This window comes from Cavia porcellus, unplaced genomic scaffold, assembly GCF_034190915.1.
Source record: "Cavia porcellus strain 051 isolate PalLab524CR breed Dunkin Hartley unplaced genomic scaffold, mCavPor4.1 scaffold_2, whole genome shotgun sequence".
Taxonomy (NCBI): domain Eukaryota; kingdom Metazoa; phylum Chordata; class Mammalia; order Rodentia; family Caviidae; genus Cavia; species Cavia porcellus.
Window position 1 is genome coordinate 131,646,407 of NW_026947485.1, and position 23,864 is coordinate 131,670,270.

The 23,864-nt window shown below is 40.0% G+C and overlaps 1 protein-coding gene across 14 annotated transcripts in view; it reads left to right on the forward strand.

Annotated features, from left to right (window-relative positions):
- Positions 1–23,864, forward strand: part of Cast (calpastatin) — a 119,683-nt gene that overhangs the window by 39,025 nt on the left and 56,794 nt on the right. For 8 of the 14 annotated variants that reach the window (XM_063245391.1, XM_063245394.1, XM_063245392.1 and 5 more), the window contains 2 exons: positions 19,993–20,049; positions 23,608–23,673. In XM_063245391.1, coding sequence (XP_063101461.1) covers positions 19,993–20,049; positions 23,608–23,673 — 123 coding nt within the window. Of the gene's footprint in view, positions 1–2,680; positions 2,870–19,992; positions 20,050–23,607; positions 23,674–23,864 lie in introns of those variants that run through there. The other 6 variants (XM_063245398.1, XM_063245399.1, XM_063245400.1 and 3 more) reach the window with 3 other exon arrangements.

Below are 23,864 nucleotides of genomic sequence, written 5' to 3' on the forward strand. Positions count from 1 at the left end.
ACCATCAAAATAGATTGTTTGGAGGCCAAGTTTCAGACTGCAAGAGAAATATCTCTGTTGAAGACTATGCTATTAAGATGCATCAGTTAAAGGTGTTAGTTCCACTCAGAATCTATTCTGACTAGGTTAAGCCAAAAGGAGCTTCTTAAATTTTCTTAAGTAAGTAGCTTGAAGGGAAATCTGGAAAAGTCCAGCAGGAAGAATGTAGAGCCTCACAACCAGAAACAGTGCACGATGGTTGGGGGTTTCTCCTGTTACACTCAGCACCAACAAAGCTCAGCACCTCACATATTCAGGACGAGGTGCCAGAAATTCTGCCATTGCCAATCCTGACCCATGAATACCTCCTTATAATGTTTATTTCCCTGTGGGCAGTGGTCTCCTCACATGGCCCACCACAGTCTCATTCTTGTGTGGCACATCCATCAGATTGACCAAAGTAAATCACATGCCTCTGTCATGCTATGGGGGAAACTGAGGATACGACTTTTCTGGGTTCTCTTTTAGGGAAGCACATACTGATAAAGGGGAAGTTATCAGTATGTGGGGAAGGTTTCCAAATGTGTGGCCAGCTGCCAAATGACACCTATCCAGCAGGGAGAGGAAAACAGAATTAGGTGATTGAACAATAGGAAGGTCATTGATGGCAAGTAGCTCAGCAATTAGACACTTAAACAGACAGTAGAAATAACTTCCTGCCTAGAGAGGAGATCTACAAAAGACTAAATGGCTATAAAGGAAATACTTTGTGACTTAGGTTCTGTTTTTCATAGTTTTGAGAACATTGGCAACACAGCTCTCCTCTCAGATTCTTTTCTTGTTCATAATTTGATCCAGGAGTTGATAGATAATGTATTCAGTGTTACAATCACTCCACCGAAACCTCAAAACATGGGTGGTTATGAGGTAACTCTTCATGAAGACAGGCAAGCATTTTTGCTTTAATAATTGTGCATATACTTTAAGGTGCTATAAAAAAGTAAAGTGGACATAAACTTTATAACCCTATGGATATTTTTGCTTAAAACAGATTAAAAGATCAATCTATTTTCAAATAAGTAGACATAATATAATTATGACAGACAATTATATTATGGCGGTATGTAGGTAACATATACAGCAAAACTTTGAAAAAATAAGATACAACCAGTAATTATCATATTTTACTGTGCATATTGAATCAGTAGGGTTTTTATTAAAATGATGACTCTAATTCAGAAAATCTGGGTTGATGCTGAGATTTTCTTTTTAACAACCTCCCAGGGGTTTGCTGGCCTGGAAATCATACTATGAGTAGCTAAGGGGCTGAATTGTACAAAATGTGAGTGGTTTAAACTCTCTGTACTTTAGGTTGCCTAAGAATAAATTAGAAAATCTGATTGAAAAGCAGATTCTCTATTTTCAATGCAAGAGATTCTGTTTCACCAGGATAGAGCAATGCCCAAGATTTCATCTAACAGTGCAGGGGCATCTCCAGTGTTTCAGGGGCAGGTGACCCAGAAATCCTCCCTGAAGGAGAAAGGATGGTGCTCAGAGACCCTTACAACTACAGCAGCTCAGGGGAGCAGAACAGCTTCCTAAGTCTCCTATGAAGGCAGCCAGTCCCTTGCTCCCTGGCCTGCATCATATCCTCTTTGCAAAATTTGTTTCATAACCTTCAGTTACTTATCTGTACTCTTTGGGAACATAGAAATACTCACTTTCCTTGTGGAAGACAAGTCAGCTGCCTGACTCTGGGGCAGCATAGTCCAGCTAAGTCATCCTGAGCAGTCCTTGAACGTGGAGAAATAAATATAAGAGAAAATTAGATGGGCTCAGGCTTAGTGATTTTTTTTTTAAAGAAATGTAATACTAATTATTAACAAGAAAGGAATTTTAAGGTATATTTTCTTTAAGAATTCTGGCAGGGTTTTCTGAAGGACTTATAAAATATCAGAGTTAAAAGGCCTTATACTCCCGACAGTTTTGTGTGGCAGAGCGGAAGTGAGGACCCTCTTTGGGGAAGTCAGGGCCCCCACCTGTTCTGACTCAGCTGGGGCAGGGGGCGCATACTGTGCCAGGAGCGCCCTGCTTCTCCTTTGCAGCTGACTGTCACCTCTGTCTTTCTGGATCATCACTCAGTGCCTGCCCCGGGGGTCTTTGTTTTCGAAGCACTGGCTAACAAGTCTCCCCATTTTCACCCCAACTCCGGTTCAATCCGTGTTGACTTATGACTTGGGGAAAAGTTAGCATTTGACATTAGTTTTAAAATTTAGTAACTCTTTTTCTGTGTGTGACATGGTGAGACCCTGTTTCAAAAAACAAACACACAAAAAATTAAGGGGCTAGGGATGTAGGATAGTTTGAAGGTCCTGGGTTCACTGACCAGTGCTGGAAGAAAAATAAAGCTGTTGGGGGAGTGTATTTGCAAAGAGCCACCCAGTTGCTCCCGTGCTGTGGTAGTCAGAGGGGAGCAGAGCCGGGAGCCTGCGCTCAGCGGCTGTGTGCAGGTCACAGGGCACCGGGCCTGAGTTCGCCAGCGGGGATGGCAGGCCCGGCCCCGGCTCGGTTCTGGCTCTGTCCTGCACTGCAGGGCGGGGCCAAGGGAAGGAGGGCGGGCCATAGAGAGGGCGGGGCCGCTGGAAGAGGCGGAAGGGGCGGGGCCTGGAGAACGGGCGGTGAAGGGGGCGGGGCCTCGTGAAGGGGCGTGGCCGCAGGGAGGAGGCCCGCAGCAACTCCAGTCGCGGTCCTGGGACCCGCCCCGCCGCGTCACGCTGGCCAGGGCAGGGCTCCAAGTAAACTGCAGCGCTGGGGCAGTTCCCAAGCAAGAATGCTGCAAACATCCCGGAAATCCAGCTGAGGTCCCCGGGCCCCGGGAGTCCCGCGCACAGTAAGTACTGATCTGTCCGCTTTGCTCTATGCTGGTCTCTGCCTCTAGGTTGAGCAGCTGCACCCGGCTTGCATTTCGCGGCCCGGACCCTGCAGCAGGCACCCCAGGCTCATCACGCAATTCTTGTAGTCCGGACTCTGAGGATCTGTTTCTTTCCAGATGTGTTATCCATTTGTAATGCTTCTTGTGGACCCTTCCTCCTTAATCTGGGCACTGTTTGACCCTTCAGCTGGAAATGTTGCTGCGATTGGCATAAAGGTTACAAAACAAGGGATTTGTGTGACCCGTGGCAGAGGCTGAAAGAGGGCGAGCAGCCTTTCTGTCGATTCGTTGTGGCACTTTGATCGCAGGGTCAGACCCTCTTCCTCCACCCGCAGCGCCACCCCCACCCCATGACCTCTGTTTTAGAGAATGAGCTCACTCTGACCTTTCTGTGTACCTGACACATGCTGGGTGTGGTGTGGCAAGTGTTGTAACATGTTTCGGCTCTGCTTCCCTGAACAGAACCTGAGACTGTTGCGGGAAGACAGATTTTTCAGAGATTTAGCTGTCTCTCTCATAGTGTTAGGGCTCCAGTGTCCTTCACTTATTAATGGTCAAGAGGCAAGATCATTATTCTAGTTTCACAGCCTGTGACAATGAGGCAGGGGAGTTGATGCTGCTTCCCTGAGAGTGGGACCTTGGAATCTCTCTAGTCTTCGGGAGCACACAGAGGAACAGGATGTTTAGTCAGCAACTCTGGGACTTTCCCGCTGTTTGAGACATTTTCTAGAGGAAAACAAACTTCTGCATTGCAGGTAGAATCACCTAGGAGTGGCATGTCCTGTTCAGAGGAGGGGGAAGTTTATTGTCTAACGAATAACTTGGGAGCTTCCTCCTGATGTTTTGCTTGTAGGCATGAGTTGGGCTTTTTGCACACTGATTTTTCCAGGAGTGAGAAGAACATTGAATTCCTGAGGGTGTGGTGGAGAGTGCTCCTTGGATTCTAGGAGGTATAGAAGAGTAAAAAATCATGTAGTCAGATTTAGCAAAATCAAGCCATGCTAGGAAAAGCCACATCTGTAGACTGGCGGAGTGGGACTAGCTGACCAATAGCAGTGAGACAGGAGGGAACCGTGTGTGTACTGCAAGGACTCTTGGTGTCTGTCACGAACAGGTGTGTGCTTCGCGAACTGTGAGACTGTTTTGAAGCTGCACATCCCAGTACTAATGGTGTCGTTCACAAGCTTTGAAAGGATTCCCAAAGCAGGAGGGCAGCTGACTATATTGAGCTAATGGAGGGCTTCATTTCCTTCGTAGTTCTCTGTTAGGAGCGGCTGACTGCGGTATTTCTCCTAAAATGAAATTCAAAAGGAATTGCATAAAATAACAGTTGGGAAGACTATAGCCAAAAAGAAAAGAAACTTATCAGAAAAACATGAATAATCTATTTGAACTAGCTTTTTATAACGGGCTAGGTATTGATTCATGGTCTATATATAACAGTCATATCTTGAAGTTATCACAGCTTCTTAAGTGGAACTATTTGCTTTTCTACAGAATAGAGACTAGGCCTGTTTAAACGAAAAATTTATAATCCCTGTACTCCTGGGTACATATGTACTTGTGTATCTTTCTGTCATCTGACCTTACTATTTCCTCATTTTGGAAATCACTTGAATTTGAAATTCAAGGGTTACCATCAGAATGTCTGACCTCATAAGAGGAACCCACTTACCTGTTTTTCTGACACATTGTATTAATAATATGAGTACTGAAAAAGTACCAAATTTATTTTTCTGTTTATTTATTTTGTTTTGCTTGATACTGGGCATCAAACTTACGACCTCGAGATTGTCAGGAGTACTGGAAAAGGAAAGTGGCTTCACAAACAATTGCACTTTAGTTTTTCTTCATGAAGAGCTCTAAATTAAAAAAAAATGTCACTGACACAGTGTTCTTCAGTAGACACTCTTAGCATTCTGGATGACAATTTTAAAGTGTCCTATTATTTCCATTTTTTTAAGAGAATTTCAGAACATCTAAGGCTGGATGGTTTCTGACAAATCTACTTATTTGGCCACTGGAGATTTAGAAGACAACTGTGCAATCGCACCATTAACAAAGTAAAGTTGTTTTGCTCCTGCCTTGTAGTGTGGTTGTATAGTGCTCTGTTGTCTACATAGAGCGTTGATAAATTATTACAAAGTGACTGTAAAACTTTCCATTAGAAATAGATCATCAGGATCCGTGTAATAGAGTATCAATATGCTGAGCCCTGACATGCTGTGATGTAAGATACTTTTATTTGGGCCATTTTACATATTAAGAAGATAAGCCCCATCAACCTGAATTGTTTCTCAGAATATAACACTTCACTAAAATGCTTTCTAAATAATGAGCCTTACTGTATAAAAAGTGTCACATACTAAAGTCTCATTTGACTTCAGTTCTTCAGTTTTTACCACACAAGCTTCTTATTACAGTACAAGCCTCCCAAAAACAGTATCCCATCGCTGTATCCTCAGTGTCTATCTCCAGCTGTCCATATGACAATGGCTCAATAAATATTAATTGAATTGTAAAAATGGATTCATTTTATTGTAAGATGAGTAGAGCCCTAATATCCTTTTGCATTAATATAGAGATTCACTATTACAAAGACTCATCGTGGGTTGATAGAAAAGGTAAAATCATATTCATTTTTATTTTCTAGAATTCAAACATGGAGTTTTTGAGATTGAACATCTGTTTGTCTATTAAGTGAAGGTTAAAGTATGAGGCATCAAAAAATATAAGAAAAGAAGCCTTTGTTTTCTTTTTTCTTTGAGCTTCTACAATGAGCTAGATAGGATGCTGGGTACACAGAAGTATGCTCCATGTAGCAAATGTAACTAATTAGCATTGCTCACACAATAAATCAAGTAAGTAAAAGGAGCATATGGTAAAGGTCGAAGCCTGTTTTCTTTGGAATGAACTAGTCCCTAAAGAGGACCTGTGACCAGGTGACCATTCTAAAGCAGAAAGTGACAAAGGCCATAGACACTAAGGGCTGTGATGTCATTCAGGGGAGTGCACAATCAGTGGAAGACAGGACCACTCTGTCTGGTACACATTTAACTTCCTTGCATTGGCTTGCCTCATCGTAATTTCCTTAATGTCCTCCTCCCGTGCATTCCCCTGACTGCTAGTTCAGACAGTGTCCTGTCCCGTACACATGACTACATGTGATGTTTTGTGAGAGTGAGAGTTCTAATTGTACAACCCCAGATAAGAACATTTTGACAGCCTTCTCTTGCGGATGGACTGACTTTCCATCAGGTGTCAGGTATTCTGGAGATTTCTATCTTGTCCTGGGGTTCCATACAGTTTGACTAGACCAGTTAGCAGCTCCCCAAACAAGCCTCAAGGGTTAAAAATTCCTGCTATTGGGCTGGGAGTACAGCTCGGTGGCATAGTGCTTGCCTAGCAAGTGTAAGGTTGTGAGTTTGATTCCTGGTACTAAAAATAAATAAATATTCGTATTACTCATCTTTCTAGTTCTTTCGTCCCCACCCACCCACAGCAAGGTGCTAAAGAGGATGGACAGACTCATCCACAGAGTCATGTGCCCTGGATTTCCATCCTTTTATTATCTAATGGTACATTTTTCTCTGATTTCATATTTGGCAACTACTTGATGTATGCATAACCTTTAATAGCTAAGGAGAATCTCATATTCTGTTTTCCTCAGCTTTCATCATTTTCACGTTTCCTCTCCTAGGAATGGTAAGTGCGTGTGGGATACAAAGTTGCTTGGTCTGCTTTGTTGGTAGTAGTTGTATGTTTTCCTTTAGATCTATTTGGAACATTCTTTTAAAAAAATACTAATATTTAGCTTAAGTGAGAGAGCAGTTTTTACATGTTAAAGTATTCAGGTGTGCTCTTCTTGAGTTTTTCAAGTTAACTTCTTGTCATGTGCACTGTGACACTTATAAACATACTGTTGACAAATAGAAATTCCTCAAGCCCCACCTCAGACCCATCCAGTCAGAATCACTGAGGGCTCTGGGGCTCAATAACATTGGCAATTAAATCCTTACAACCTAAAAGTTTGATACCACTTCTATGAAGTGAACTGAAACCCGTGTCTAAGTGGTCTTCTGGCCTTAGCCGTGCACTGAAATCTTGGTAAGCGTTCTAGCCATGCCCTAGTTCTGAAGCTTCTGAATCCTAGTGAAAGTCTCACAGAGTTGATCGGTGTTGATGGCCCATGTTTGAGCCTGCAACAGCCTGAACTATCCCATTCCACTCACAGGTGAACAGGGGAGTCAGGCGCCCTTAGTATGTATGTTCTCTGTACTGTGCTGGACTGAGGTCCCCTGTACAAGTGACTTAAGTCTCAAAGACCTAGTGCAGTCCCCAGAGCCACCAGAATTGCCCAGGATAGAGTTGGGAAAGACGTGTGAGACTGATGCTCCTGCAGAGAAGCCAGAAATTCAGCCACCTGACTGTTCTGTGTCTTTAGCAACTATAGGAAAAACGTGGCCAGGCAATGTACACCACAGTACACAGTAACATAATTTGTCCATTTTTAGTCATATTTTTGTCCTTCTTATCAGACAAAATAGAAAATTGTACTTAGAAGCTGCTGTAACAAAGCCAATATAGTCTTTTTATATAACTCTAATAGTCTGGCCAATAATCATCAGAGTCCTTTATTGTAAATATTCTCAGGCTAATATATGTTTAGAACAGCGTCTCACGGGCCTTCAGACATGTGGGTTTTTTTTTTTTTTTTTTTTTTTCATAATACTCTGTTTACCAAGATGTTTCCACTTCAGAGGACTGGGCCAGCATCAGGGAACTGAAACTGGTAACCAGCAATTTTATCTTCCAGAATTTATAACTTCTCTTTCTTTCATTTTCTCTTTCTTTCTTTCTTTCTTTCTTTCTTTCTTTCTTTCTTTCTTTCTTTCTTCTCTCTCTTTCTCTCTCTCTTCTTTCTTTCTGTACTACATTGCAATGTTTTCAGATCTGCCTTCCAGTCGTTTGAATTTCTATGCACATACACGCATTTTTTGATCTTTTTTGGGGATTTCATTCCTTCCTTCATCTCTGAATTGTATAACTTTTTTACACTCTCCTTCAGGTTTTTCTGTTTAGTTCCTGAAGAGCAGTTTCTCCCTTATGTGTCACTGCTGACCCTCCCTTATGGTGTTTTCTTCCTGATGAAGTTTGGAACATGTGGCCCGAGCTGCGTCTTTAGTGAGTTTGTTTTCCATGAGGGTCCATTTTGCTTCTAAGTTGCAGACTTGTCTCTACCAGATCGTTTTTAATATGTCTGTACCTGGATTGCTCACATTTCATCAGAGTAAATGCTTGGGCTTGCAGCCTGTGTTCCACATGACAGGGTGAATTTGGATATAGCACAGGTTTGGAATTCCTCTTTCTCAAGTTGTGTTTTAAACTTCTGGGGTCAGCTGGGCGGGGGCAGCACGCTCCTTTGCTATGAACCTAGGCAGGGCTTGTGTTTGTGGATGATCACTGCTTTGCAATTGCTGGTTGTATGCCAGTAACTCAGCATGAGGCCTGCAGCCAGAATTCCTTTCTCAGTAAGGTATTCACTTCCTAGTCCCAGATGTTCTGTCTGCTTCCATATCCCCGCCAGCCGTTTATCCTGCACCCTGTTCCCTGTTGGCAAGAAACAGTTGGAAACTGCTGTGCTAAATCATTTGCGTAAAGTTTGATTTATTCCTCTTAGGATTTGCATATTGTAACAAGGTAAGGTGATATTATGACATTTTTATGAATGGAAGTCAGAAATTCAGAGAGTTTAACTGACATGACCCCGGGTCACGTAGATAGCGAGATTCTGTTTTGACTCTGAAGCAGTTTTCCATAGATTGGCCTTACAAAATCCTCTACTTAGTGATTTACTTCTAGGTATTATAAAATAGTGAAGGGGAGAACCAAGTGTGGTGGCACACACCTTTAATCCCAGATCCCAGGAGGCTGAGGCAGGAGGATCACCATGAGTTCAAGGCCAACCTGAACTACATAGTGAGACTCTGTTTAAAAAAAAAAAAAGCTGACAGAGGAATTTGTGTGTATATTATTAAGCATTAGAAATCAATATTATGCTCTGTATTGTTAGGCTTGATAGATGAATACTATTGAAATTTTCTCTGATGGATAGTTTCTCTGAAAGAGAATTGTACACTGATTGGAATGAATGGGTAATAGTTTAGCAGCTAGACAGTTTCTTCTGGCAGATTAGGCAGTAGAGAAGGGATAAATTAGCCATCTTCGAGTATGAGAAAATTTTTCTATGGCAGATTTAAGCAGTATGTAACCGAAAACTCCCTTGTGTAAGAATTATAGAACTAGTGCTTAGACTGATAGATATGTCAGTTTCAAATCAGTTTTGCTTTATAATCTCTTGTGTTCACTGAATTTTTACCTGAGGGTAAAAGGACGCATAATCACTGGACAACATCAGCCTATGAAACAGGCACAGAGAATTTAAAGATTTTGCTCAAGGCCATCCAGCTGGCAGCAGAGCTAAAATTCAAAGTCAGAGATCGCAGGTCCAGAGTGGTTTTCATAACTACTGCCCACTTCCTCGCCAGTATTTTCTAAGATTTGACTTGTCCCTATGCATTTGTGAATTTCCAGAATGACATTTTATTTCATTCCCTATTTGCATTTTTATTATTTGAAAATCAACTTTGATGAAAGCACCTTGCTTAATGCTTGCTGTTCCTGCTTTCTTATTATGCGTATGGTACAGTGACAGGTAGACTCAGCAGTGGCTCCATGCCAGACCTCTTTGTCAGCCTCTACACAATTGTCTCTGTCTCTGTCCACTGTCTGTGAGGAGCATTTGGATCTGCCATTCCCATAGACAGTCAAGGCTGCTGGTAATGGGTTTTATAGGACAAAGGTTCATAAAAGACGGTATATTTCTTTCACCCTCTGTTAGGTCTGCACTTATGGCTTCTGAAGTAGTTTTTCAACAGAGATGAGAATTTTCATTCTTTTTAAGTAATCGTGGCGCCAATAGCTAATATGCTTTAAATGAGTTCAGAACCAGGTAGGAGTTATACAAAGTTGTATCTTTTTTTTTTTTGGTCTTTTTCGTTTTTATCGGTACCAGGGATCGAACTCATGACTGCCTGCTTGCAAAGCACAAAGTTGTATCTTTGCTACAAAGATTTCTCTTTCTTATTGAATAGAATATAGGCATAAACTAATCATGTGTTTGAGTCCAAATAAAATGCTATAATTTAAAATAAGGTTAAATTTTCTTGCAAGAGATAAGATTAGTGTGCAGCTTTTCCAAGCAGTGATAACCCCCTGTTTGCTCTGCCATTCTGGAATTCTTGGCCTCATAAGCTAAAGTGAATCCTTATGTGATAAACCTTCTCTAGGGGAGGGACAAAAGAATACAACCAATACAATTGGTTGTATTTCCCAGATCTGACATCTCTTGGGCAACCAAAGGTCAGATATAATTACTTAATGCTTTAAGAAAAGCAACCAGGCTTCCTAAAACAATGAACATAACTTTGCGGGGGTGGGGAACATTGCTTTTCTATTCTTTGATGATGAATGTAGGCTGTGTGGTTTGCTCTTCTTCTTGCATATAAAACAGTTGCTATTAGCACAGTTCACACACACAAACACACACACACACATATACACACTAGAAATCGGGAGTTTGTAAGAGTGCCAATGAATCAGTTGCCTTATGAGACTGAAAGCTTGACTTCCATTTTTCTAGTCACTCGGGGAGGTCCAGTGTCAGAGATCATCACACTCACAGGGTGTGCCCAACCGTTCTACAGTCTTCCTTACTTGGGTTTAGATCACAGATCAACTGTGGCTATTATCTCCGTTGCCAGGCAACATTAGGATGTTATTTTGAGGCCTGCCCATATGTTGTCAGAGACAAAGTTTCATGTGTACTCCACTTCCCGGAGCAAATTGAGTTGGGGCACTCTATTTTTAATTATAAGTGTATGTGTGCCTCTAAGTACATTTCATGAATGCTCAGTTTACTCAGATGAGCTACCGTCATCTCCTGGTCTCCTGATAGTGTTCAGACTGCCTTATTCTGTGACATTTTATCTGTTCTTCTCTGGACTATATCTAGGACTTCTCTACCTCCAAGTCCTGCTTAAGCTGGTTTGCTCACCTGGAATTCCCCATTCCATCATCCATCCAAATTCTGTAAAACCCAAATAGTTTGTTTTAATTTTTGAAATGAAGGAAGTCAATATATTACAGCAAAAATGTCATGGAAATTATTGTTGTGTCTAGTTAAACCCAAAACATGTAATCTTAGAAAAGTCCTTTCATTTCTCTAAGCCTCAGGGTTTTTTTTTTTTTTTTTTCACTTGCAAAATACAGATAATAATGTTTGGCTCTCAGGATTTTATTGAATTTGTATAAACACACAGCACTTGTCTTAGTTTCTGATCCCCAGAGGATTCTGTAAGTCCCTATCTATTTATCTGTTTATTGATTGATTCATATCTACTCAGTAAAAAGTTCCTAACTTCTCTATGAAGCTTTTCCTAACTATCTTCTAAACCCACAGTGTGACTCAGCAGTCTCTCTTTTTTGATCAACTATAATATCATATTATATGTTAGAAATGAATCCCCAAAAAACTTGCTATGTACTGTTTCTGAGATTTAAGTGGACACCCTAACAAGGTCTGCCTGAATAATGCCATGATCTTCTTTAAAGAGATGGCTCAGCTTCATTCTCAGATTGTCTGTTGTTTGTCTCTCACCAGAGTCATGCTTTCTGTCATGACTAAGAACTGTACTCTATTAGATGACTGTCTCTCAGGTCTCTTATTATGCTTAATACTTAGGGGCATTACAGGAACATATGACATGCTGTCACAGCATGCTGATACACAAACTTAAACATCTAAATATCCAGTTTGTGAAGCAAATAATTCATTACTGTAGCAAAAAGCAAATAAATCTGCATTGTACTGATTGGGTCCATAAATACTGTTTGTAAAGAATATAAGTGCTTTCCTTAGAAAAACCCGGCCTGGTGCCTGTTGTTTGTTGAAGATGTCTTAAGGAAGCAGTACAGGATTTGGTGTGCATATGTATTTTTTTAAAGTTTCACAGCTCCCTATTAGTGGCAATGATGATATAAATAATGAGATGTTTAAAATATGTTACTCTAACCAGTTTTCTGATCTGTACTGTGGAAAAAAAATTCTGATGGTTAAGTAATAAAACTCATACAGTGTTGGATAGAGACCATCAGAAAATACTCGTGTTAATTTATGCACAAATTCATACATTGTGTTTATCAAGCACGTGTAAAGAAACTCCTAAAGGCCAAGCTGTGGGGCTGGAGTTATGTAGCAACTGAGCCAGCTTTGCCTCCTGCTCTCCTGGGGTTCACATTCTGCTGTATTTCACAGATCTTATGAGGAAAGAGTAATATTTTAGGCTCACAGTTTATTTTCCTTCTTTAATCAAGATGTGCTGCTTAATAGAAACCTACTCATAGTTCAGAAACAAATTGTTTTCCTCTTGTGCATCTAGCTGAGCTAATCATAAAAATTAAAAATCAATTACTGATTTGTCCGATTTTTAAATTTATATAATATTTAAAATGTGTGTTCTGTGTTTTGTCCAAACTGCCCTAAGATGTGGTATCTACCTTGACTTTTGAAATAACTCTGTGAGGTGCGTGGTGAGAAACTGGACGTACAGTAATGTGTGTATTCAGCCTCCTGAAAAAGCAGGGCTACTTAGAGTTCATCAGGACTAAAACTTAACTCTTCTGACCAATTATGTTCTTGATTCTAGTTTAAAATGAAAACCTAGGTATTAAAATTATATTCCATTTTTTTGAATGAAACTTTCTTTGGCAGAAAATGGTAAAAAATAATTTAATCAGCAGTGATTATTGAGTTCTCTGCTTCCACACACTAACCTTGAGCAGGCACTCAAGGGAGTAGAAATATCCCCACGTCTTGATAAATTTGTAACTTCATTGATTAGACATGACACATACTTCAAAACATGCTTAATAACCCTCTCGCACAGAAATAAGAGCAAGTGTTCAAGTGAGAACAAATTTATAAGAGTGAAGAAGATAAAATGAGCTAAAGCAGTTACGGGCATTGCATCTTTTTATTATTACATTTGTGATCCATGATGAATATGTTCACCTCATCATGGGAATGAGTACATACGTTGCATTTTAGTCTTTGTTTCCACTCCTTCTCCTCCCCTTTTCATCTCCCTCCATTCAGATCCCCTTCTCCTCTCTACAATGTTTACTTTCTGTTTTCTATTACTTACCTCTTAGTTTGCTCTTCACATTATTTCTACTTTAGGTTTCTCATGTAAGAGAAACCATGTGATACTTAACTTTCTGTGTCTGATTTATTTCACTTGGCATTATGATTTCAAGATGTGTCCATTTTCCTACAAATGACTCAAATTTATGCTTATTTATCGCCAAGCAGTACTGTACTGAGTATAAGTACCACATTTTCTTTGCCACTTACCCATTGACAGGCATATAAGCCACTTTGAGATTTAGCTATTGTGAGTTGTACTGCTGGAAACATGAGTACACATGTGTCACTGTAACATGCCATTTGGGAAGAGAGAGAGCTGGGTCAACCAGCATCTACCTTGAGTCAGGTCTTCCAGGGTAGGAAGAGCTGGGACTTGGTCAGGGAAGGAGCTTCCTTGTCAGTGGCAAAGGCAAGATGCAAAGCTTGGCGGTGGAAAGGAGCATGGTGGTGATGGTGGTAATAACAGCATTTCCCCAGCACTTACCACTTGCCAGGCACAGTTATAATTGATTAACATAAAGCTGCTTTTCCTGAAAACAATTAAACAAAGTGAGAATTGTTACTATTCTCATGTTACAAATGAGGAAACAGAGGTACAGAGTAGTTAAGTAGCTTGCTTAAGGTTGTACATGCATCAGATGTCAGTGATGTTCTAGCAGAGTCTGGGGGCCACTGTCCTCTCTCAAAGGCTTACTCAGTGTGCTGTGCCACCTGATGAGATGCTGATGAGGTAAGGACCTCATCCTGGCCAGACAGGAGACAAGATGTGAGTCCATTGTGAGAGAAATAGTTGAGTAAATAAGTCGAAGAATGAAGAATCTGAGAATCAGCCAAAGGGCATTTAACTTTATCCAGGACAGAGTGGAGGAAACAATATCTCTTTTATCAGTGTAAAAACACGGTACACATTTTTTAAAAAAAGATTAGTCAGGCAGCCACAGTCAGAAGCACTGGGACATAAACAGGTACAGGGATGGGAGAGACCAAGGCCTGGAGACTGTCAGAAGGACTTTGATGCAGACCAGGTACAGGTGGTAGGTGACAGCTCAGGGGTGGGTGTGGAAATAGAAAGGAAAAGAAAAACTATGAAGAAGGCTGGGGTCAGCAGTGCTCCTGAATCCAGGTGGTTCCAGGGCTGGCTCCCAATTCCAGAGCAGGTGACGTTATCCCCGTGGTACAGATAGGGGAGCTGATTATTTAATGGGGGTGCATAGGTGCTTAAGAAGGGATATAAACCTAAATCTTTCCTAGTTTTTTTCTTTTTAAAGTGAAGTAATTTAGTATGGTAATCCTACAAGGTGACTGCTATGGTTCGTACAATAAAAGAGATTTAAACTTACCAGAAGAAATCAGTCTGGTTGACTGAAAAAGCTGGCAGCTGAGTATTAAAGATGCAGAATTTTGTTATTTCAGGAAAAATGAACGAATCTGAAGATTTTCCTGTTGAGCTAAATAAGCCAGACTCAGAAAGACAAATATCACATATTCTCCCTAATTTGTAGAATCTAAAGAAAATGACAAGAAAGTAATAATAAGAAGAAAGGAAGCAGGAGAAAGGGAGGAGATAGAAATGTAGGTAATAGAGACACGAATGTGATCAAAATATGTTGCACACATTGAAATCCACCCCCAAAAGATACATGAAAATAAGAAGATGCAGGAAATGGGAAGGGATGGAAGGAAATGAGTAAAGTGTGTTATGTGTGGGTACATGTGTGCCGAAATGAAGTGTGTTGATCCGGATAACCAGTCTGCATTAATGAAGTGTGTGTGTGCATGTGTGTGTGTGTGTGTGTGTGTGTGAAAAATACAGAGAAGAATGGAGTAGGTGGGAAAAGCTTCCAGAAGCTGACAAGTCAGGGCTATGGTGAGAGAACCTCAAGTTTCTGCTCCCCACAGGAGCCAATAAGGGGAGAGAGAGCAGTCAGTGATTCATTGATGGATTGCTGATGGATTAGCAAGTGGAAACGTGGGGTCCACTCAGTCAGCCCGATGTTCAACAAACAAGGCAGGTGCAGGTGGGTGAGAGCAGGTTGGTGGGAGGGCAGGGGAGTGCTGGAAAGGAAGCGAGGCCTCACAGGAGCAGGTGGAATTCTGATGCACCTGAGGCCACGCTCTGTGTGCATTTTCTCAGTGAGACTAGCTGGAGATCAGGGAAGTGATGAAGGTGAGGCTGAAGGGCTTGATGCCAGGTAGTGAAGACTCCCATAAACCAACTGGAAGTGCCTGGAAAGAAGCTGAAAGCAAGAAGTGAAAGGTCCCAGTGCTGTGGTAGACAGGGATGTAAGGAGCTGAGGGAATGAGATTTCATCAGTTGGTTGAATGGCAGCAGAATGGATGTATGAGCATCCATGTGTCGATGGCAGCAGAATGGATGCATCAGCCCACTTCTACCCCTGCCTTGGCCCATGTACCAGGTCCTACAAGGGACAGGTCAGAACCCTCCCCACTCTCATCCATCTTTGCAATAAGTTGAAATTGCCCCTTCTCTTCTCATATTTCCTCACTGGACAACCTGCAGATGCATGGGAAAGCCTTGAATAGAGACTTGCAGTACAGAAAACTGGAGGTCAGCATGTTCCTTGGTATGCGCAAAAGATCACTTTTTTTTTTTTTTTTTGTCTTTTTTGTTTTTACCGGTACTGGGGATCGAACTCATGACTGCCTGCTTGCAAGGCAGGCACTTATGCCACTGAGCTAAATCCCCAGCCCCCCAAAAGATTACTTTCAAAGGGGCCCCATCTGGTGGAGGAGCTCACTCATTCATGGTGCTTCGTGTGATGTTAGGGACAGAGAGCTCCTCTGCCCCAGGAATACTGACTGCAGCTGTGCAGAAGTTATGATGTGATGGGAGCTGGTGAGACATACTTAAAAGAAGAGATACAGAGAATTTGAATATTGTGGAGAGAACATACTAGTCAGTGATATTTGCATGAAAAATATAGATGCAAAGATGTGTGTGGAGTGAGTTCATTGTCTTGATAGGACATTCTGTGTCAGGACATAAGGTTAAGACTAGAAACTGGGGCACTTTACAGGAGAAAAGATTTCTGTGTTTTTTTTGTGGACAACAAAAGTCATTGCTGGTGGTAGTTTAGGATGAAATACTGGAAAGTATGGCATGAGTGAAAGTTGATCTCAGAGTGGGTTGGCGAGCTAAGTCTGGAGTCTTGGAGGTGGTTGAGAAATGTGGGTGAAAGAAACAAAGCCACTTTCATTTTCCAACAATCTTAAAGCATATCATCATCCTTTTGTGATCTCTATTATGATAAATTTCCTAAGTACTTCCTGTTGCAAATAGGCAAACTTAAAAGAGATTATGTTAAATTATTCAAAAAAGTAAGGTGTCAGGTTGGTACAGAAGTACAGAATCAAACGTTTTTTTCTAGACTACAAGTAATCTCCTATCATATCATACAGCAAAAGCTGTATCTTGACACTATACCAAGATTGTTTGAGGTGAACCTCAAATCAGCTTTGAACTCAGCCATTTGTGTATGACATGAGAGACTGTTTCCTGTCTTCAGTGGATCACTGCAGTGGTTCTGTAAGCTTTTTTATATATGTTTGTCTCACTGGACTCAACTCCTCCAAGGCCATGATTGTATCTCATTCATTGTGTATTCTCAACCCCCAGCTCATTGCTTTAAAAAAATGTTGAATGGAGAGTGATTCATATTTAGGCATTTTTCTCTGGTCCTTGTTACTGTGATTCACATTGTAATTCAAGTTTAGCAATGATTCATAGTTCTCTGGATATTAAGGAGTTTGCCTGGACCCTTTGGGAGGAAAAGTACTGTAGCAGCTGTACTTTGGTCTCAGTTACAGTGCTGATTGCTTAGAGGTATTTTGCCGTATATGGGCTCTGGTGATGATGCTTGAAAACTTGGCAGCCCTGTGCTTTTAGCAGGAGCAGGTGAATGAGAGGAATGGCAGTAAAAGGTCACTGGTTTTGATACTAAATGGTCTAGGACCCAGTGCTGGTAAACACAGCGCAGAGGGCCCTTGAGCATGCCTGTCCCTGCCTGGCCTCCTGTAAGGATAATGCCCCTTTGTCCTTCACCACCTAACCCATGACATCCTCAGCTTCACCTTTCCTAGCCACCTCTCGTGCTCACTCTGGTTCCCTAATCTGTGTTTTCGTAGGACCTGTGATTTTTTTTTTTCACAGCAAGTAGTTGGTGTGGTAATTATCCGTCCATCGTATATTAGTCCATACCTTTCACAAGGGCGGGCATATACCTACTCCTCTCAACCAACATCTAATCCAGGACCCAGCACAAACTGTTCTGGGTAGACACGTGTGGAGCCATGAATTGTGGTGAACCTTGAACATGAGTCACCTTCCTTGCCTGTTTAAAACCTGTATACTAAAGGTTATTGCTGAGATTCTTTCTCTCCAAAAATCAGTGTGTTAACTTTTCACAATTTTTTTTTTACTTTATTGTAATAGTTATTCACACCTATAGTTTGCAGTTCAAGCCTTATAAAAAATGTAAAATGGAAGTGTATTCATTCAGTTCAGAGGTAAAGGGGTTAAAAAAAACCTATCAATAGAATAAAAATTGAACTAGATGCTAGAGTGGGTTAACAGTGGAGTAGGATCATTACTGTTGTTTCCAGTCCCCATGAATTAGTCTTATATTCCAATTTCAAAATGCTTCATACTTTGTGTGGGACAAACTTTTATGGAGGAATCTATAGTGAGAACAGCCTCAGCTAAGATTCCCTTTGCAATTTGTTCCCTACTAATACATAGTTACTTCTTATGCAGATTTTACTGTCTGTGGCATTGTTTAATAAAGTAATAAGGTAGGAGGGTCAATTCAAGCCTATATGATTCAATGAATGTTTTAATAAATTATAGTGCTTAAAATAAATTAATATTTAAGTAAAGACTTTCAGTTTAAAAAGCACACTCATGTAGAATGCTTGGCTTCTATTATTGTTTTGTATGACTGTGACAAATCGTTGGACAAGTGGGGTTAATGAAGTCAAACTTCTTGAGTTTGGATGCAGATCTGTACAGTTAATTCTAATTGTGGAAAAACAAAATCATATAGTGCTTTTAATTGCCACAAATTTTAATCTCAAGGAAAAAATAGAGATTCATATTTTTGTTCATTTATTTAATGGCAGGAAAAATTTACCTTAGTCCAGTTTTTGATTGCAAAGAAAATATGAGAGAGGCTGCTACAGTGACCAGAGGTTTGGAGTGAGAGTCTGTGTATGTGTGTGCACATGCATGTGCATGGGGTGTGTGAGGTGTGCATGTGAGCAAGAACACTTGTGTTTGGGGAGGGTGTGCCTGTTTGGTGCCTAAGGGTGATCAGGAATAGACTAGTTCATTTAGCTGTTGAAACATCAGTGCAATAAAACGTTATCTATAAATCATGGTACCATCAATATATTCCACAGTAACTGAGATCTGTGGAGAAGGTGACTTTGGAGATAGGCCATCAATTGTACTGGGCTTATAAACCACCTGGGTGCTAGTGTGTGGCAGGTGAGGGACAGTAAGGGAGGAGCAGGGATGGGCCTCCTGCTGCCTTCTGACTCAGCCCTGAAGTGGCCCAGGGCCAGGAATTAGAGCAGAGTGAAGTCCACATTATAGGCTTTTCTGGGTATTGTTGGCAGGACGGCAGCTGTTTACAGACAGCTGGTTGCTTTAGAAGGCACCTCAAGCCAGATGGAATCCCTGGGCTAAGGCCTAACGGGCTCAAATGTTAAGGAGGTGTAAGTGAGCCTGGATAGGCATTTGCAGAGATGATTCTGTTTGTTTACTATCAACCAGATAGATTACTGTCAATCAAGATAGAGTACTACAGTAGTCAGTAGTACTGTACTCGGTGCCATGCAAAAGCCCACATACACAGCTGTGTTACCATGGCTTAAGTGATTGGACTGCAGGACTTCACCACCCAAATGCATCCCTAAGAAGGGTGTTCCTTGAGTACTTCTATTACCACGCGTTACTTCTCACTCTCCAAGGAGGAGCCTGTATAAAATGTAATATAGCGCAATTTCCTCTCCACCCTTTTTTCCTTACATAACTGAAAGACAATCCCTGCCCCACACTATTTCCTGAAATTTGTCCTTGTTTTTTTATGTTATGCATACTGTGTTAGAATAGCATACTAGTAATTTAATAAACACAATGCATCAAACATTTTATACATACTGTTGTAAATACTTCCAGACCTGCCAAATGGGCATTATTAGCTCATTTTCACCAGGAAAATAAGTCATATCCATAGAGCTAGTAATGGGCAAAGCTGGGATTTAAACAAAATTCTGTCATTTCAAAGCCCACTTTAAAAAAAATAACATTAACTATAGTTTTGGTAACATGTTATATACTGTGGAGTGTCTTAAATAAACTTGCACGGTAGATATCTACTGTAGCACAATCAAGGATGGCAAACTAAAGATTGGAAAATTTCAGTAACGTGCCAATATTAGTTAGTGAATATAGAATACAAATTTGAACCCATTTGATTTGGTTATAGAGACTTTCTTAAATAAACTTGCACGGTAGATATCTACTGTAGCACAATCAAGGATGGCACACTAAAGATTGGAAAATTTCAGTAACGTGCCAATATTAGTTAGTGAATATAGAATACAAATTTGAACCCATTTGATTTGGTTATAGAGACTTTCACGTATTGGAAGGCACTGTTGACTGATTTTTATGGCGGTGCTAAAAACTAAGTAAAATCAAGGTGAAAAGTTAAGGGCAGGGTGGTAAAGAAGATGTAGGACAGTGCAGATCGTGGGTTAAATAGACTCAGACTCTTTCTTTTCTTTTTAGATGTCAGCCTCTGGAGCAACCGGCAAGCCTTCTGGTGTGAATCCCACAGAAACTAAGGTATGAAGAGCCTTTAACAGTCATCCTGGGTGAATGCTACTACAGGTTGATTATATTATAGTTTGATTCACTTAGAAATCAAATGTGTACACTAATTGTTGACAGATGAATTATGTATCCTAGGAAGTTTATAGCATGGAAGTGAACATTTTCTTTCCAATTTGGAGTGAGGAGGATTGTCATCAAATGTTTACCTTGAGCATCACCTATGGATGTGTGTGTTGTTTTAGAATATCTAGAAAGGGGTAGTCAGTTGGAGTTGTTGGAGGTTTTGTTTGTTGTCCTTGACTTGATTAAGTTTCTGAATTGCAATAATCTATTCAAGAATATTTCTCTGGACCTAAGTTCTTAATCTGTGGATAAAATTTTATTCTTGACACTTAAAAACAAATATAAAAATAAGAAAAGTTACATAAAGATGATATAGAAACAAGTGAAACACACTGGTTCTTTTAGCTCCCTTTTGAACTTTCTGAATTTGGGTCATGAAGGGTACTGTTTTATTAGCAAACATTTCTGGAGTTCTATTTGGAGTTTGGGATTATAATTATTTCTTGGAATTTCAGAAGAAAAATTAAAGAGTATCCTCCATGTGTCATTGTCATGTAGAGTAAGTCTAGTTCTGAGAGTTGGCTAAAGTTACCTTATACTCTACTTTATTGTGTCTCAAACTCTTTATTTTTTGTGAGTAGTCCAAGGTATAAATTTAAGTGGGAACATTTGTAAAGTGCTTTCAACTCATAAATCAACATTCTTTAGTGCCTTTAAGAAGCATTCCAGCTTCTTTATTTTTAAATTGCCTGTTTAAAGTCTCCGGTGTTTATTTGCTTTCTGTCTTCTATATCACTTCCCAATCCCAAAGGGATGTGGTTCCACAATTTAGTGCAACCAAGAATCCCTTGGTCTCTTCCTAAATTACAATATTATAATATCAGAAAACCCATTTCTCTAAGCTTTTATAAATACCATTAATATTTATTTTAGTTTTTAAATTTATTTAAATCTAGAATTGTATTTTCATATTTTATATCAATTTCTTAATGTTTTCAAAATATACCTTACATGACTTATGATTATTCCACTGGCTGTCGTGACTTATTTATATCAAGCTTTATCTTTAAGAAGTCCTGTCATTTTTGCAATGCTGGGAAGCTAACCCAGGGCCTTGCACATACTAAATAAATACCATATCATTGAGCTATATCTCCCACCCCCAATGCGATCTTAATCATAAAATAACATCAAAAGACTAAAGGAGGAGCATCTATAAAACAAAATTCTATTTAAGTCTGCATTCGCTGAAAAGTAAAAGACAAAAAGGAGAGTCAGAAACACAGAATTTCCTTTCTATTCTTTTATCAGTGTTGCTGATTCTAATTCCCAGTGTCTCAAAGGCCAGTGCTTATTTCAAGGGTGTCATTTTTTAGGGCAAGTGTCAGAAAACTGTTCAGGTTTCACGAAACATTAATCATGAGGATTCTTGGCAGTCCTAGGAAGCCAGTGGTAGGGCTGGAAATGGGAGACAGAAAACAGGCAGACACAAAAATAAAATACGCATGATAAAGTGTCACCAAGGGTGACTCAGGACCACTTTGACCTCAGTTCTCTTTGCTCAGTTATACTATTGCCATCAGTTATCCTTTTGGGCTCCCCTTGGAGATATTTATGAGCTTCAGCTGGATGAGTTTATGTCTCCAAACATTTTGAGCTTTCAGAGAAAAGGTGCCAATTGAAGACAAATCTTCATCTTATTCTATACCTTTAAAACAAAAGACTATCTGCTAAGGGGCATGATAGATCTACATCAATGTTCTGTGTCTTGTCCCTGGAACATTAGAATAGCTATTCACATTCAAGGGTAAAATGGAAGGTTTCTAGTCACTGTGGAATCCCTGGGAGATTGTGTATCAGAGACACCGGAACCAGATGGCTGGGCTTGGAGTCCTGGTTCTATACCAGCTGTGATAGTAGACAGTTTGCTTTGGTTTTGCTATCTGCACAGTTTGAAGGAAAGTGATAGTAACACTCTTTCACAAGATTGACGAAGGAAACACACACACATCGGTCCTGCAGCAATTTCCCAATATGAGCTGGCTGCCGGCCAGTGCAGGAAAGAGTACATGCAGGGCAGTGACTGAAAGCACATGACCCTGCTCCAGGACAGATGACTTTGTGAAGTTATTTCATGTCTTTCACCTCCATTTATCATCTGCAAAATAGGTATAATAATAATAATAGCTTCATAGGGTTATTAGAAGTGCTAAATGAACTGGCATAGATAAAGCTTAAAAAAGTCGTCGGTGAATGATAAGGTCTGGTTGTTATTTGTCATTATTGCGTTCAGCATCACCACTATCTAAAATAAATTGAGTGATTACTGATTTAAATGCACATTACATTTTCAGTTGCTTGTGTTTGTAAGCATGCATTCTTAGTTGTAATATAAATTGGCCCATGCAAAATCTTGAGTGCCAAATGACAAATTGGAAGCCGTTAATAGATGCAAACCACTGCAGTACCAGCTGGCTTATTTTCCTTGTTAACCATTTAATAAATTGTATTTGCATGAACCGAAAAGCAACAACAAAAATGAATTCATAAACAAATAGAAGCTCATTAGCAAGGATGCAGTGTAAAAGGATTCCAAATGTAAAATTTCTTTAAAAACATGTTTTTGGTCATGAAGTTTGTTTTCTCCCCGAGACAATGTGTGTTGTTATGACAGGGAATCATTACATAAGGAAGTGTGTGTCTGTACTGTTGAACCCCATACATGATAAATTAAGAGAATATTTGGCATTACCCTTTTCAGACAATAAAATAAAAAAAAAAACATAAGTTTGTGCTTATGGCATCAGGTCGAAAAGAGGGCTGGCAGGAAGGAAGCACCAACTCTACGTTGTAATCTTTTGCTTTGAAAAAAAGTTCATAAAATGATTTGCAAATATTAGTCCTGATTTTCCACTCTGCCCACATTAACAGTGAATCCATGTTCCTATGGAGTTACCTTTTTGTTTTTCTTTTTTTTGGTATAGGTAACTTATAGCTCAGTAAAAAGCTGTAAAATATTAAAAGTCCTAACCTGAAACCAGGTTTTCATAAACATTTTTAGAACTTTAAATCTCTATACTCAGAACTGTGACATACACTGTAAAAATCCATGCACTAAATATTTGCAAAATTGTTTTAAGATTATGTTGGCAGAATTTCAGAAAACTTTTGACAACCCCTGTGATTATTTGATCCTAGCCAAACACTGGAAATACAGGTTGAAAAGTTATTGCTCAAAGCGCCTTTATACCAGCAAGGACAGACGAAGAATTAAAAATCAATTTTATTAATAGAGATCTTGGGGAATGTAGACCCAAGCTGAAATATTTGCTTTGAGCCTTAGAATTTGTCTGCTTACATCTTCTTAGAATAATAAACTTCTTTGTTGAGTGGATGTAAGAGATAAGTAGATTGACTCTGAATGTAAGCACTTAAGCTCTCTTTGTATGTCTTTATTAGTCTATCAGATAAAATAAAATTACACTTGGGGCTGTGCTCTTATATTAGGCAATTCCAGTCAGCAAACAGATGGAAGGACCACATCCTCATGACAAGAAAAGACACAAAAAACAGGTGATATGGTTCACTGTTCTAGGACATCGCTGCTTACTAATGGTCACTTTGGCTGCTCAGCACGTATTAAGAATGGCAGCTCACATTTCTGCAGTGCTCCACTCCATCGTGGACTTTCTGTAGACTAACTACCCATGAATCACATTCTGGCACTAAAATGTATTTCACTGCTCTCTGTGCCCTCAGTTCTG